The sequence below is a fragment of the Typopeltis vanoorti genome, chromosome 1 (assembly GCF_054136105.1).
Source record: "Typopeltis vanoorti isolate ZY-2024b chromosome 1, IOZ_Tvanoo_1.0, whole genome shotgun sequence".
NCBI classification, from domain to species: domain Eukaryota; kingdom Metazoa; phylum Arthropoda; class Arachnida; order Uropygi; family Thelyphonidae; genus Typopeltis; species Typopeltis vanoorti.
In genome coordinates, this window is record NC_143549.1 from 93,736,543 (window position 1) to 93,751,972 (window position 15,430).

Here is a 15,430-nt window from a genome sequence, read left to right on the forward strand (position 1 = left end):
AAGAAAGTTTTAAAGGGAATAAAAGTTGAGCAGCTCTCAGATGTGAACTGTAGACTAAAATACAAAACATTATTTAAGAAAAAATGGAAAAAAGAGTTTGTGAACAGGAACCAAACCTTGGAGTTTCAGTGGCAAGCCCTGAAGAAAATGCTGACTGATTCAGCCAGAGAGAGATGATTTAACTAAAGGTACAGTTACATGGCGCACTAACCAATTCAAGGGTGGTTGGTAAGTGAAGGTTTGATTCTTTGCAGGTCGGTTAATTGAGAGATCACTATATGTATTCCTAAAATGACAGTATTCCATTTAACTAATAAATTATGCTATCATTGTAGTAAGAAACCAGTTATCCCCTTCGAGATCACAATGGGTTTAACTGGCAAAGGTTTTAAAATTCCCACATATGAAAATATGCATGAACCCTTAAAATATGTTTAAAAAATTATTTTAATCGAGCTGTAATTTACAAAAACGATCTTCAATGTTATATTGTCTATAAACGGCAAGAGAAACTATAATTTAGTTTCTCTTGCCAAACAGGATGTATTTACTTACATAGATCCACCATTTGGAATATGAATACTGCATTGATGGAACATTATTGAGAGTGCAATATTCCCAGACATTGATTTTTAAAAAAAAAAAAAACACACAAAAAGGTGTTGCTAAGAGCTGCTTAAAAATATTTGATTCATGCAGAAGAGAACACTTAAGTTGATTAATATCTCATTTCTTATGAATTTACTCTTTCACACAGACATTCAGTTTCTGCTGCTTGCATTGGTAAATTCTCAGTTTCCTCTAAATTTAAAATACATACAGCAGCTGGTTCTACATTTCTATCTCAGAGAAAAGAAAATTGTTTTTCTTTTTTCTTCATTTATTCCTTTACTGCTATTCCTTAGAAAACTCTTCCTGATGTATTTCTTAAGGAGTACAATAAATCCATTGTTAGCAAGTTGCTTCTTTCTTCCCAGCTCTCTTCCCATCCATCTTTAGTGTAGTTGAACAACCCTTCATAAATGTGATTACTGTATTTTTTTTTTAAAGTATATTTTAGTATTGGAAGTAGAAAAAGCTCAGAAATATGACATCTAGAAAGACAATTTTAAGCTATATTTTTGATAAATGCTGAAATATTGGAGGTATTAATGTGCCACAGTGACTATCCTAATGAGACTGAATTTTAGATAATCAGAGTAGAGTAAGATTTCATTAAATGGAGAAACACTAAATGCAAGAATTACTGAAGATTTTTTTTCTGTTAAATATTCCCAATAAGATTTATGTAAGCATGCTTAGAAGAGACCAAGAAAAATTGTGGAAGAACAGGCTGAGTTCATGCCAAATGGGAGTTGTCGTAATAGCAGATTTTTACTGCTAAATGGTAGAGAAGAGCTTATGGAATATAATAAGAATCTGTGTTTAAGAAAATTAGTAGAAATGATCAGTAAGAAAACAAACTATGACAATAGACAGGAACATAGGAACCATTAGTTGTATACTTGATAACCTACAAACATTTCCATTATTTAGGCACGGTTTTTAGTGATTGTGGAATATACGTGGAAATAGATGTTGTAGTCAGAAGCTGTTTGAATAAATTTTTATGGAATCGGAGAGAAATTAGCAAGTTTTGAAACAGAATTTAACATATGGCCTAAAAGTTGAGTTAGAAAGTTGATTGAAGAATAAAGAACACTGATGTGAGGAAAAATGATCAGATGGCATAATTTTCTGAATCATATTAAAAATTAAAATACTGTAGACTCTCATTATAGCAAACGCTGCTATAACAAATTTGCTCACTATAAGTTTCATTTAATGCCCCATGTAAGTAATCCATGGTACAGTACTACACTAAAAAAATTTACTTAACAGACTTCTTAACAACTCTGACTATAGCAAACCTATAAGTTTGCTATAGTCAGAGTTGACTGATATAGGAATAAGTTAAAAATAAACAAAAGGCATCAAGTCAAAAAGTGTAAATGTGATGTTTGTATTTAACTGATATATTCTTGTACCATGGATATTTTTACATATGAACTAGAATTAGGATATTTATTTATGGTACAGATTACTTACACAGTCTGCCAAGTCAATAATTGTATGTGTTTGAAAGATAAGAGTTATCTGATCTGCTGTTAGTTATATAACCTTTAGTGTACCATGGACCTGTTTTGTTTAAATTAATGTTGTCTGTAAAATCTCAGCTTATTTTATTTTATTTTTTTTTTTAGCTTTTTGATACTGAAGATGTCCCATTGACAGATTCACTAGAAAATAATCTTTTTGCTGTAAGTAATTGTTCCCTTCTGATTTTAATTTTATTTAAAAGCAGAAAAAAAATTTGAACAGTTATTGTTAAAAAATATGGCATTAAATTAGTCAAATATGTATTTGACTTATTACCACATATTTTATATATTTAATTTAAATGACAATCCCCACTCTTAAATGGATTGAAATGTGTATCCTTTTTTTTTTAATAAAAACAAACTACAATGGATGTATGGACTAAGGATTAGGTAATTCAGAAACCTTGTTCTGGAGACTAAATGTGTAACTTTTTTTTTTTTTTTTTTTTTTTTTTTTTTTCAGGCACAGTAGTCTTACACCAGGCAGCAAAAATCATATGCTGCCCAAAGACATTTCAAGCATCCATGTTGCAGTGGGATTTACATCTATCCAAGATCTGTTGGTCATAAAGTGGAGACTATTCACTTGACAAATGAGGCCAGCATTTTTGAAATATTCTGTAATAGTAATGTAATGTGGCCACTTAATTCCTGTTTGTCAGGATGCCTAATTTCCTCCAAGTGTACATGATTTGCAAAACTGATTGAACTTTAATTATGATGGAATGTGGCATTCTGACATTTTCAAAAAGGAAAACAAAGGCATCTTTTAGAAAATGCTCCTTCTGCACAACAGATTAAGCAATATTGTGAAGAAAAAAAAAATGTACAACACAACTAAGATAAAACTGTTCTGGATATTTGTGTGGAATCAATATTTCCATACCAAGTCAAATTGTTTCTATGAAGTTTGGTGCAATGTATTGATCAGAAGTCTGAAAATAATAACCAAAGAAATGCAACATAGAAGTTTTGTAAAATCCCAGTTAGTTTTTATAATCCCATTGCTGTATGGGATTACAATCCAATATAGTTGCTCTAGTGAAATCATGAGTGTCAGAGATCATTTCTCTTGAATTCCTAATGTCAGATGTAATGTAAATAAGTGTGTGTGTGTGTGTGTGTGTGTGTGTGTGTGTGTGTGTGTGTGTGTGTGTGTGTGTGTGTGTGTGTGTGTGTGTGTGTGTGTGTTGGTCCATGCAGAAGAAATAACACTAGTTTATGGTTTTGAATTGCCTAATGGCAAACAACATTCATAATATACTTAGACTGATCTGTATCAAGGAAGCAAGCTAAGTTAAGTAATTGGATAGAATTTTTTATCTGACAGGTATATGAACAATTTCTGAAAGATGATTATAGTAATAGCAAATCTATCTACTGGATCAGTGCAGTTGGAAAAGAAAAGCCAGTTGGAGTTGTGAAAATTAAATATTTAAGAGGATGACTTCTATTAGGAAAATTGGATTGGAGAAAATAAGCATTAAAAAAGGAAATGAAAAAGTTCAAAATGGTTGGTATCATTAGTAGACAGTAAATGCTTTTCTCCAATCTAATTTTCGTAATAGAAGATTTCTCTCTTCATAGGAGAGTGAGATTTTTTTGCCCAGTCTTTTAAACTCTCAGATGTGATATATTTGAGCCCAGACAGCAGCCAAGCTGTCTGGTCTTTTGGTCTTTCACCAAAGCAATTGGTCGTAACTTGCCCAACACTGTTCTCATCCCTATCATACCCAGATGGCTCCATTTCATCATCACCTACAGAAAAGGCCAATCTCCTTGGCCTCACACTTTGCTTCCAATGCATGCATAATTGACAATGGCAAATGTTTCTCAACCATTCCAAATGCCCAATATACAATGCCCACTATATCCTTTTGACAGAAAGAGATCAGTAAAATACTGTCAAATTAGACACAAAAAAGTCTCCTGGGTCTGATGGCATTCCTCCAATTGTCCTGAAGATTTCTGCACCAGAACTGATGCCTATCCTATGTCGCCTATATATATATACTGTCTTACTCCACTGGTATCTATCCCACAGCCTGGAAATTGGCCTATATTCAACCCATTCCCAAGAAGGGCGACAAGTCACTGCCATCCAGTTGCTGCTCCATCTCACTCACCTCAGTCCTGTCCAAAGTAATGGAAAAAATCATCAATTCCCAACTCCTACACTACCTTGAAGCTACTCATCTAATAAATGACTGCCAGTATGGATTCTGTCGCTGCTGATCAACAGGAGATCTGCTCACATATGTCACCCATCTCTGGACAAATGCCGTGGAGAAGTTTGGCGAATCTTAAGCAGTTGCACTTGATATCTCCAAGGCATTTGACTAGGTTAGGCACAAGAGCTTACTAAGCAAGCTGTCATCGTTTGGTCTATCTCAAGACCTCTGTAGTTGGATTGCCAACTTTCTCTCTGGACACACACACTATGTGTGGTGGTGGTGGATGGTTCCTTATCCTCTCACCATTCAGTTAATGCCAGGGTTCCACAGGGTTTTATCCTCTCACCAACTCTCTTATCAATGACCTACTTCAACTTACCCCCAACCCGATGCACAGTTTTGCAGATGATAGCACATTGCACTCCTCCCTTTGTTATGATAAACCTTATTCCACACAACTCACCTCAACCTACAGAACATCAACCACCACTGCCCTCAATTCTGAACTTTAAGCCATCCTCCAATGGGGTTCAATGCAAGGGTTCAGATAACTTAATCAATTTCAATAATAAGACCCAGTACTGTTTTATTTCTCATAAAAAGAACCATTTTCTTCCAGTATTATTTTTGACAACACCCAAATTTTCAGACAATTTGAGATTTCCCTTCTTGAAATTACCTTGACATCAAACCTCTCCTGGCATAAACACACAACAACCATTTATCTTCAGCTTCTAAAAAAAATTTTGATTTCTCTTTTGCTCAAGATGTTACTTTGCCCCTGAACAGCTGTTAGCCTTATACAAATCACAAATCTGCCCAATCATTGAGTACTGCTCTCACGTATGGGTGGGAGGGGTCCCCAAAAGCTCCCTCAAAATGCTTGACTAAATAGACAGGAGAGCAATCAGACTTATTAATGATCCATCTCTTACCAACTCACTCTCCACCACTTTCGTATAGACGATCGGTCTCCGCAATATGTATAGTCTACAAATATTTCTATGGAAAATGTTCAACTGAAATAGCATCAATAATTCCCTCACTTAGTACTAAGCTCATTGGAACATGCAGCTGCTGCTCAGCATTCCTTCACAGTGCACCTTGAAACCCACAGAACAAGTTTCTTCTTCTCCTCCTCCTCCTCCTCCTTCATCCCTGCAACTACTGTGCTGTAGAACAGTCTTCCCCTTGTTGTGTTCCCCAAGGAATATGATATACTGTCATTCAAATCAAATGCGAACAAGTACCTTCTTTCCCAACCCACCACCCACACACACAGTACTAATGTACAATAGTAGGTTGATCAACCAACCTCTCTTGTATGGGCTCAACATAAAATTGAGTAAACCTGTGCACAAACAAATGCTAACCTTGAGATGAAAAGTCAGAATATGTAATTGAGCAACTGAGACGAATAGCACTTGAAGAAATTTGATAGTTGAGTTTTTCAACCATTTAGTTGAAAATTTAGCTTCCTACAGATAAATCTGTTATTTGTCAGACTCCAATGTGATCAGATTTTATATTTCAATCTTCCTCTTTTGTTCACAAAGGAACTCTTAATAGCAAAATTGTTTCCACAACATGCTGCCTAGTTTTTGAGCTCTGTTTATAATATTGGTCACTTTTTAAGAATTGGTCTCTATAATGTATGTGATTGTTGTGATCCTTTTGCTAAGAAAGTCTGATTGTACTAAGTTATCTTTTACATCATCTTCAGAATCAGAATTTGTTTTGTATATTTGTTTTTTCACTTTCATTATTTTTTTTTTCTAGACATTACAACTCAAAAAAAAAAAGTTTAACCAATTTAAACACAACTATATGAGTTTAATAACTGAAGTCCTGTTTCAAAGCAACTGCATCAAATTATTAAGGGAGTCAGTACATTCAGTATTATTGCTTGAAGCTGGAGAATTCAGGGAATTATGTACTGTTATCCAGTGTTATCACTTGAAGGCAGTGAGTTTGAGAAATTACTGTCTCACTAAGTAATTGCAAAAGAATACTGTAACGAAATAGCATTTGAATGGGGCAATGTAAGCTGGTGTCTTACTGTATTAATATTGTGAAGTTTTATATAAAAGTTATCGCTAAGATATGATTGATTTCTTTAGTGGAGTTAAAAGGAGAGTAGATAAAGCAAACTCAAATTGCTTATAGCCACAGGCAACACTAATACTTTGTGATGTTAGAAATGCCTCACAAATAATTGTAAAGAACTTTCACCAGTATGCATCACTAATACTCCAACTTTTCTTTTAGGACAAAGAAGAAAAAAATAAATCATCTCAAGCAACAGTTGTTGGTAAGTTAGTTTATGGGCAGCATTATTTTTTATGCTGATTTCAATATTTATTCTTAATGTGTTTAGTATTTACATGCATTTTAAAATTGCAAGTAAAAATTTTCCTTTTACAAAATTTTATATGCTAGCTGGCATATAAAATTTTTGTTGCTACCTTTTCAATTTTAATATACTCTATTTCATTTAATTTATTTTCCACATAAGTTTGTAAATTGCTTAACATTAGACCTCCATATAATTAGCCATTGAAGATTTTATTGTTTCTTTGTGTGCAATATATTAAATACATTAAAATAGATAAATGTTACATCTGTGTTAATCATTAAATTCCTGCCATGTACCCTCAAGGGGTGTACAGGATATGAGTACTACATGAAAAAAATTACATCATTACTAACTTCCTATCTACAATTTTCCTCCAAATCAGTCCATTACTTGTCAAGACTCCAACATTATCAGATCTTATATTTTTATCGTCTAAGGCACTTTGTACCGTATCATTCCAATTATATCTTGGTCTTCTTCTGGGTCGTTTTGCTGCCATCTGTTCAGCCTATAATCTTTCTCAGGACTCTCCTATCTGCAGTCTCTAGTCTTTGGTCAAGTGTTTTACTTCTGACCCAGCTCTCAGATCCATAAGTTAAAACTGGTTTGAACACTGTCTTGTATACAGCTAATTTAGTGTTCTGACTAATTTCTCTCTTATTCCATATGAATTTATTCAGTTGACTTCCCACCATACCAGCTTTGCTGATTCTGTTGTCTATTTCTATATTTAATTTACCATCTTCAGTAAAAATCGTGCCTAAGTAGCTGAAATGTTTTACTTGTTCCACAGGTTCTCCATTCACAACGCAGTTGACATTTTCAATGATTCTGCCTATTTTCATTGTCTTTGTTTTTTTATTGCTGACCTTCATACCATGTCTATTACAACAGGTATTCAGTTTAGTCAGAGATTCTTGCAGACTTGTAGCGGATTTATTTAGAAGTATAACATCATCCGCATAAAGCAAAGAGCTGACATTAACATCTCCAATTTTGATATCATGTTTAATACCACTTTCCTTCATAATGATCCATTTAGATAATGAATAACAGAGGGGATAATGTACATCCTTGTCTCACACTAGATTGAACATTAAACCATCTTCCTGTACTTCCTTCAATTCTAACTGCTGACTTACAACTCAAATAAAGACTAAGTATTGCTTGATATAATGCCCCATTGGCACCATATAACTGCAGCGTATTGAATAGCTTCTCTCTTGGCACCTTGTTATATGTCTTTTTCAAATCGACAAAACTTAAATCTTGTTATATTCCCATGCTTTCTCGACTATTTGTCGTAAAGTGAAGATCTGATCCTGACAGCCTCTAATTGGCCTGAATTCAGCTTGTTATTCACCAAGCTTTTCTTCCACAATTCTTCTCAACTGTTTCTCAAGTATATTTGCATAGATCTTGCCAGGAACAATCAGTAGGGAAACCTGTAATTCTCACATTCAGTTTTATTTCCCTTTTTATATATAGGTACTATAAGAGATCTACTCCAATCATTGGGAATTCGTCCCTCTGTCCAGGCTTTTTGAACTATGGAGTGCATCCACTGTAAGACTCTTATACCACCATACTTCAGCATTTCTGGTCGAATATTGTCTACTCCTGCTGCCTTTCGACATTTCAAGCCTTTGATGGCTTTTTCTACTTCAAGTATGGATATGTATTCCTGACTGCATGCCTGGTGAGTGTTTTTTACCACTATGCTGTCATCACTGCTTGTTTCATTTAGCATTCTTTCAAAGTAATTACTCCATACTTCAAGGATATCTTTTTCTCCTGTTTTCATGTCACCTTTGTCACCTCTGCCAGCACTCTTTCCTCCATTCCTAAGCTTCTTCAACAACCTCCAGAATATTTTGCCACCCTCTTGATATTTATTTTCTATATTCTTGCCAAAGTCTTCCCATGACTTTTGTTTAGCTAGTTTTACACGGTGTTTAGCATTCTTGCATTTGTCTCTGTATTCTCTAAGAGCACAAGCTGACTTACTTGCCAGGAACTTTTGATATGCTTTCTTCTTTTCTTTCACTGCCTCTTTAACTTCCTGTGTCCACCATGGAGTTCTAATTTTTCTATCCTTGCAGACAACTTCACCACATGCCTCTCTAGCTGAATCAATCAGTGCTTTCTTCAAGGCTTGCCACTGAATCTCCAAGGTTTGATTCCTGTTCTCAAACTCTTTCATTTTTTCTTCAATAATCTTTGTGTATTTTAGTCTGCATTTCACATCTGAGAGCTGCTCAAATTTTATTTGCTTTAAAACTTTCTTACATGTTATTCTTTTCAGTATGAAATTCAATTTTATCCTGCTCAAGACTAAATAGTGATCACTTCCAATTTCAAATCCTCTGTACACTCTGGTGTCCTGCACCAGAGAGAAAACATCACCATCAACAATAACATAGTCAATGAGACTTTTCTTATTCCTTGCCTCTTCTCTCCATGTGAATTTGTGAACATTTTATTTTTATGTTGGAACATGGTGTTAGTAATAACCAGTCCATGTCCTGAGCAGAAATCCAACAGATATTTGCCATTATTATTAGCTTTGCTCTTTTCTCCAAATTTTCCCAAAATATTTTTGTATGTCTCACAATCATTTCCTACTCTGCTATTTAGATCCCCAACAGGGACCAACTTTTCCTTTTTCATTGTGTCAGTTGCTTTTTCTAAAGCCTCAAAAAATTCCTCCACTTCTACCTTAGTAGAACCTTCTGTGGGACCATAGGCACAAATAAGTCTCATTGTCCAGTTACCCATTCTCATATTTGCCCACATTACTCTATGTGAGACTGACTGCCATTCAGGACGATTAGCCTCGTATTTTGTGTTGAATACTATGGCTACATACTTTTTCCTTGATTGTCATTGCCTGAATATAACATTTTGTATTTATTGCTCAGAAAGATCTCACCAGTTTTTGTCTTTTTTGTTTCAGTCACCCCTCTTATGTCGATCTGGTACTTATCTAATTCCTCAGCTAGCTCCATTTCTTTGCCATTCAGGCTTCTTGTGTTGATAGTACCGATCTTTAACTCTGGTGATGTTGAGTTGTGGTTTGTTTTCCGATTTGTTCCGGTAGCTGACTTTTTGCTGTTCACCCTGCTTCCCTGGCAAAAACAACTTGTTTATCATTTCATGCCGGTTGGGGCGACGCCCCAACTGGCATGAAATTTTGTCACGTTCTACTGGCATGAAATTTTGTCATGTTCTACCATTATTTTTTATTTTGGTTTAACCAATAAGAATACAATTTGGTCGGCTAAATCCCAAATTGCCAGCCCATCCTCGTTCGTTCAGTATCCAAGTAGATACCCAACACGTTGCACTACGAGAAGGTGAGAATTGGACATTATGTCAGAAGCACTGGTCATTTCTCTGCATTCCTTTAAAGGCTATGTGGAGGTCTCCTCTCAGTTATACAACTTTTCCGTGTTCATGTGTATTAAAATTAAATAAACCAAGCCTACAATTTCACAGTGCACCTCTGTGGCAAAGTCAGAACAAACATTGTGCTCTTAGCTTGGAGACTTAAATTCAAATTTTTTTAAAGGTGTGAGTAAAAGTTATGTGGACTTTTCACTAGATAAATTGACCAGTCTCATAATGGAAATAGCGCAGTTTCTGTAAATTTTGGTGTACCTTTGCAGAACAAACCTGGTGTGAAGAACATTCAGTCGACAGACATAATACACCACTCATGGTTCCTTGTAACACTAAACAATACCAAACAGTTCTTGGACATGATAGTTCTTTTGTTGTATATGAAATCACTATGAATGTAACTTCATGTATCCATTTAAAATTAAAAAAAAAAGTCTTTTGAAATAACCTTTTGTACTATAAATCAATGCATCTGTTCTGTAAATAGCATTACTCTAGATAGGTGGCTCCCAAAGTGGGTAGTACCATCCCTTGGGGGTGCTCGAATGATCCATGGGGATTGGTAATGGACTCATGAGCAAAATGGTGAGGGGGGAATTGAATTGAAGTAAGGGAGACAGTGAAAGCATAAAGGACAAAAATGAGGTGTTGAAAAAAATTTAACATCAAAAATTTTGATCATATAACTGTTGTATATATAAATAAAGTCATAATGGTTGCTTCATTTATCAAAAAACATACAAAATGTCCGAAACTTATAAGTTACAGCCTATTGGCATTAAAGTCTGATGACAGGTCTTAACAAGCAAAGTTTTGGCAGGTGTGCACTTTCAAGTGATCGGGATTTTACAAGTCCAGTATGTATCAGCAGGAACATGTGCATGTTATGACTTGTTCACTATGTAATACTATAACTATGTGAGACATAGAAATCAGTTTTAGATTATTTCTGAATTGTGTGACAAGCAGTTAGCAATTTGATGTAATGCATATTTGATACCTAGTCAGTACCTTACTCACACAGATTATTGTGGTTCCAATAAAACTGCAAGTTTCACATCAGTATTTTTATACCTTTTCTTCTAAAAATAATTTGGTTTAGGTATGTGAGAAATTCACTATGATATCCTCTTTTTTTTTTTTTTTTCTTTTTTTTACAGATAATATCATGGCGAGAAATTCACTATGATATCCTCTTTTTTTCTTCTTTTTTTTTTACAGATAATATCATGGCTGAACGCAAGAAGAAATGTAGACAATATAATATTGAATATTTGAAATACAGCTTTATTCAGTCACCTACAAACAAAACATTATCAGTGTGCCTGATTTGCCAAAAAGTTTTTTTTTTTTTCAAATGAATCTGTGAAGCCTTCAAGACTAGAAGAACGTTTGACAGAAGTTCATACTGATAAAAAAGATAACAATTTATCGTATTTTCAAGCACTTAAAGAAACATTTTTGAAACAACCAACATTGGCAGGTGCAGCATCCAAACTAGATGATGATGATGATAATTGGTTGTGTGCATCTTACAACATTTCTTTACTGATTGCTAAATCGGAAAAACCACATAATGTTGGTGAAGAACTAATCCTACCAGCTGTTAGTGAGGTCATGTGCACTGTACTGCACAAGCCAACCTCTGATATTATCAAGAAAATTCCTTTGAGCAATAATACTGTGCAACAAAGAATTTCTGAAATGACCCAGGATGTTGAAATTTATTATGTGAGTATTTAAAAACAACCCAGCTCTCTATACAAGTTGATGAGTCTACTTTACCAGTAAATGAAGCTTTACTTTTAGCATATGTACGATACATAAAGGAAGAAAAAAATTGCAAGAATTATTATTTACTAAAAATTTGCTAACTAACACTAAAGGAGAATCAATATTTCATGCATTGGAAGAGTTTCTTAAAGAAAAAGAAATCCCTCTGAATAATATCTTGTCAGTTGCTACCAATGGTGCTCCAGCGATGGTAGGTGGTTATTATGGTTTTATTGCCTATTTCAAAGAGGGGTGGTGCCAGATATATTCACTGTACAATGTGTGATTCATCGTCAACATTTAGTTGCCAAATACCTGAATGATCACCTACACAGGTCATTACATTATGTAATTATAGGAGTCAACAAAATCAAAAGTCATTCATTGAATGACAGATTACCAGTTATATATATATTTGGTTTAATCCTTTATCCAAGTGTAAGCAAACAAAGTTTGTGCCTAATTTCAGGACTGGAGCAGCTTGTGGTAAAGGTAGAGTAAGTTCTGATCACTTTCCTTAGTATCTCCCATAATGCAAAGCACATCTCCTTGCAGACATGTATAATGCATTAAGGGAAAGGCCACTACCCAGATTGGTTTCGACCTTTATTGAGGTCTAATCAGTGGCAGCCAGAACCAGAGGTGGTGATACTAAGGTGCATAGTATTATACATGTCCGCAAGGAGATGTGCTTTGCATTATGGGAGATACTAAGGCAAGTGATCAGAACTTACTCCACCTTTACCACGAGTTGCCCCAGTCCTGAAAATACTTCAGGCACAAAATTTATTTGCTTACACTTGGATGAAGAATTAAACCAAATATATAATTGGTAGCATAACCAAGTGAAAAAACTTCCATCAACTATCTAATCCAGAGAATTTTAATAATAAGGTGATTTTTGGCAACTGGTATATGTTGATATGACTTCTGCATTACTTCCACCTTAGTGAATGAATGAGACCTCAATAAAAGTCGAAACCAGTCTGGGTAGTGGCCTTTCCCGGAATGCATAGCATTATACATGTCCGCATGGAGATGTGCTTTGCATTATGGGAGATACTAAGGCAAGTGATCAGAACTTACTCCACCTTTACCACGAGTTGCTCCAATCCTGAAAATACTTCAGGTGCAAACTTTGTTTGCTTACACTTGGATAAAGGATTAAACCAAATATATAGTTGGTAGCATAGCCAAGTGAAAAACTTCCATGAATGACATGATTGTTTGGACAATTTTGTATTGAAAATGATGAAGAATTCAATCAATTGTGTAAAATCTTGTATAGAATAAAAATAGAATTTTTTTTTATGTCGATTTTACATGGGCAATTAAATTACATAAAATGCTTGTAATTAAGATAGGTATAACTCACTTTACTGTATTAAATCTGGTAAAATTGTTAGAATATTTAAATAAGAACCACTGGAATTGTAACATAAATTAAGCTCAGACAGGATTAGGCAAATAGACCTAAGGCTGGCGACAATTGTGAAAGTCACCGGATTATGAGTTTTCCTGCCAAAACCTAACAATAATGTGGGTGATGGAAAAACTATCCGATAAATCCGTGGGACTTAATATGAAAAAGGGCCAAGGTTAGGAGAGAGTGATATAAAAGGCAGAAATTGAGGGGGCCAAAGGCTCTCATTTCGAAGTTTTATTCCTGTGCCAAGCCTTTTCCGAGGACGGGGAGAGTCGCATTCCGCGAGCAGCAGTTTCAATGAAGATGGGAAGTTCGGTAGCAGCAGAGACGGTCCTTTCGAGATGTCCTACCATATGATTCTTCAATGATCTACTTGTATGCTGAATTATCGCTGCCGTAACCTGGTACCTGATCTATAATTTTTTTTTTTTTGGAAGAAATGGAACGTGCCCGTAAGCCTTAAGGATCTAGGACTGTGTAACGAACTGGCAAAGATTGTAAGTAGAATGTTTTAAGTAATATCCTAGATTGTGAAGTTCAACTGACTGATGTTGGTGTTGGTAATTATTAGTATAGAAAGTACTAGAGAGGTCAGAAAGCCGTACTTCAAGTTGAATGTGAATAGTAGAATATAGAGATCTAAGATTTTCTAATGTTGTGCAATGCAAAAATTGAATGTGGTTCAAGTTTTGCCTTTTCTGTTTATAACGTGTGTGAAGTTAAAGTATGTTGAATTCTAAGTGTCTGAAAATTTTTGTGTATTTATAATGTCTTTGTCTTGAAGCTTGAGCAAAAATGCTTAAATGATTGTGTGAAGAATTAGACATGTGATTGTATTGTCTCCATTGTGCTCTTGTTGTCTTAGTTATATAAGAAGTAACTATTCTTCCTGTGCCATAACTTTAATTCAGGGTGGCGCAGTCGAAAAAAACAAATAAATTTTCCATGAATTATGTCGCGTGGAAGATAGTTAACACTATATCCGTGAATTGCCTATTTTTGAGGTCCTTTACTAGCAGTGCTAACACTTGTAGGTAGTAGAAAGGATTACAAGCAGGGACTAAATTAATCGGCTTAAGATAGAAAAAGATAAAGAGAACTTAACAGAAAGATTTAAATGAGTAGAAGTAAAGTAGACATAAGGAATGAGAATAAGAAAAGAAAATTAAATCATAGAATATTACAATTGCATAGGCAGTTAATAATATATAAAAGAAATAATAATAAAACATTAATAATGGATTATGAAGTCGACAAGGATTGAAAGTTCCTTGTCGTTCATTTTGGCATTACTTGATTGGTCAACACTTGTTGACCAATCAAGTAATGTCAAATTGGACAACAAGGAATTTTTCTGTACAATTAACCTGTCAACTTGTCATCCATCAATTTTCTGGAGACTACAATGATGATGTCTTGGCATTCTTTAGTTTCGTCGAACAGCTAAGAAAGGTTGGAAGGTTGTCAGACTTCCAACTATTAATTCTACTTAGGAGCAAACTGGTTGGAAAGGTCAAGAACTTCCTGTATTCATCCCCGATACTTAGGGACACTTTGGAATACTCAAAGGTTAAGGAAACCTTAATTTCCTAGTTCTCCAAAGTAAGAAGCTTGAGCCCTGACCTTTGGAAATTGCAGAGGTGTGCTCAGGATAAGAAAGAAAGTGTAAAAGATTTTTACAACAGGCTACTGACCATTCCAAACATCTAAGCGTCTCCATGGAAGATAAACCTCACCTTGACTGGGCGGTATTCCACCAGTTTAGATTAGGAGTCAAGGAAGAACTGAAGGAGACTGCTTACAAAAAGAGGATCACAAATCTTGAGGAATGTCACCTTGCTGTGAAGGAGAGAGAGAGAGAGGAAGCTTGGAGACATTCATCCCACTTCTATCCACAGCCAAATTGATGTAATTAAAAAGGCAAATGATTCTTCTTGTGAAAGTAAGTGTGAGAAAGACTCAAGCTCAATTAAGGGCAAGTCAATTAAAAATTGTAAGGAATGGGAGGAGGAACGAGGAAATTTGTTCAACATTAAACAAATAACTGATAGTGAGATAACCATCCCAAAGGAATTAAGACCTAATAACATGGAAATATTACGATCGAAGTAGAAACACTACAACAGCCTATGATGGAGTGACTTGATGCAGTTATTAA

At 34.9% G+C, this 15,430-nt stretch overlaps 1 protein-coding gene across 1 annotated transcript in view; it reads left to right on the plus strand.

Annotated features, from left to right (window-relative positions):
• Positions 1 to 15,430, plus strand: part of LOC150110213 (uncharacterized) — a 200,879-nt gene that overhangs the window by 143,267 nt on the left and 42,182 nt on the right. Inside the window, exons 9-10 of the mRNA XM_090398444.1 lie at positions 2,244 to 2,300; positions 6,584 to 6,626. Coding sequence (XP_090254570.1) covers positions 2,244 to 2,300; positions 6,584 to 6,626 — 100 coding nt within the window. The remainder of the gene's footprint in view (positions 1 to 2,243; positions 2,301 to 6,583; positions 6,627 to 15,430) is intronic.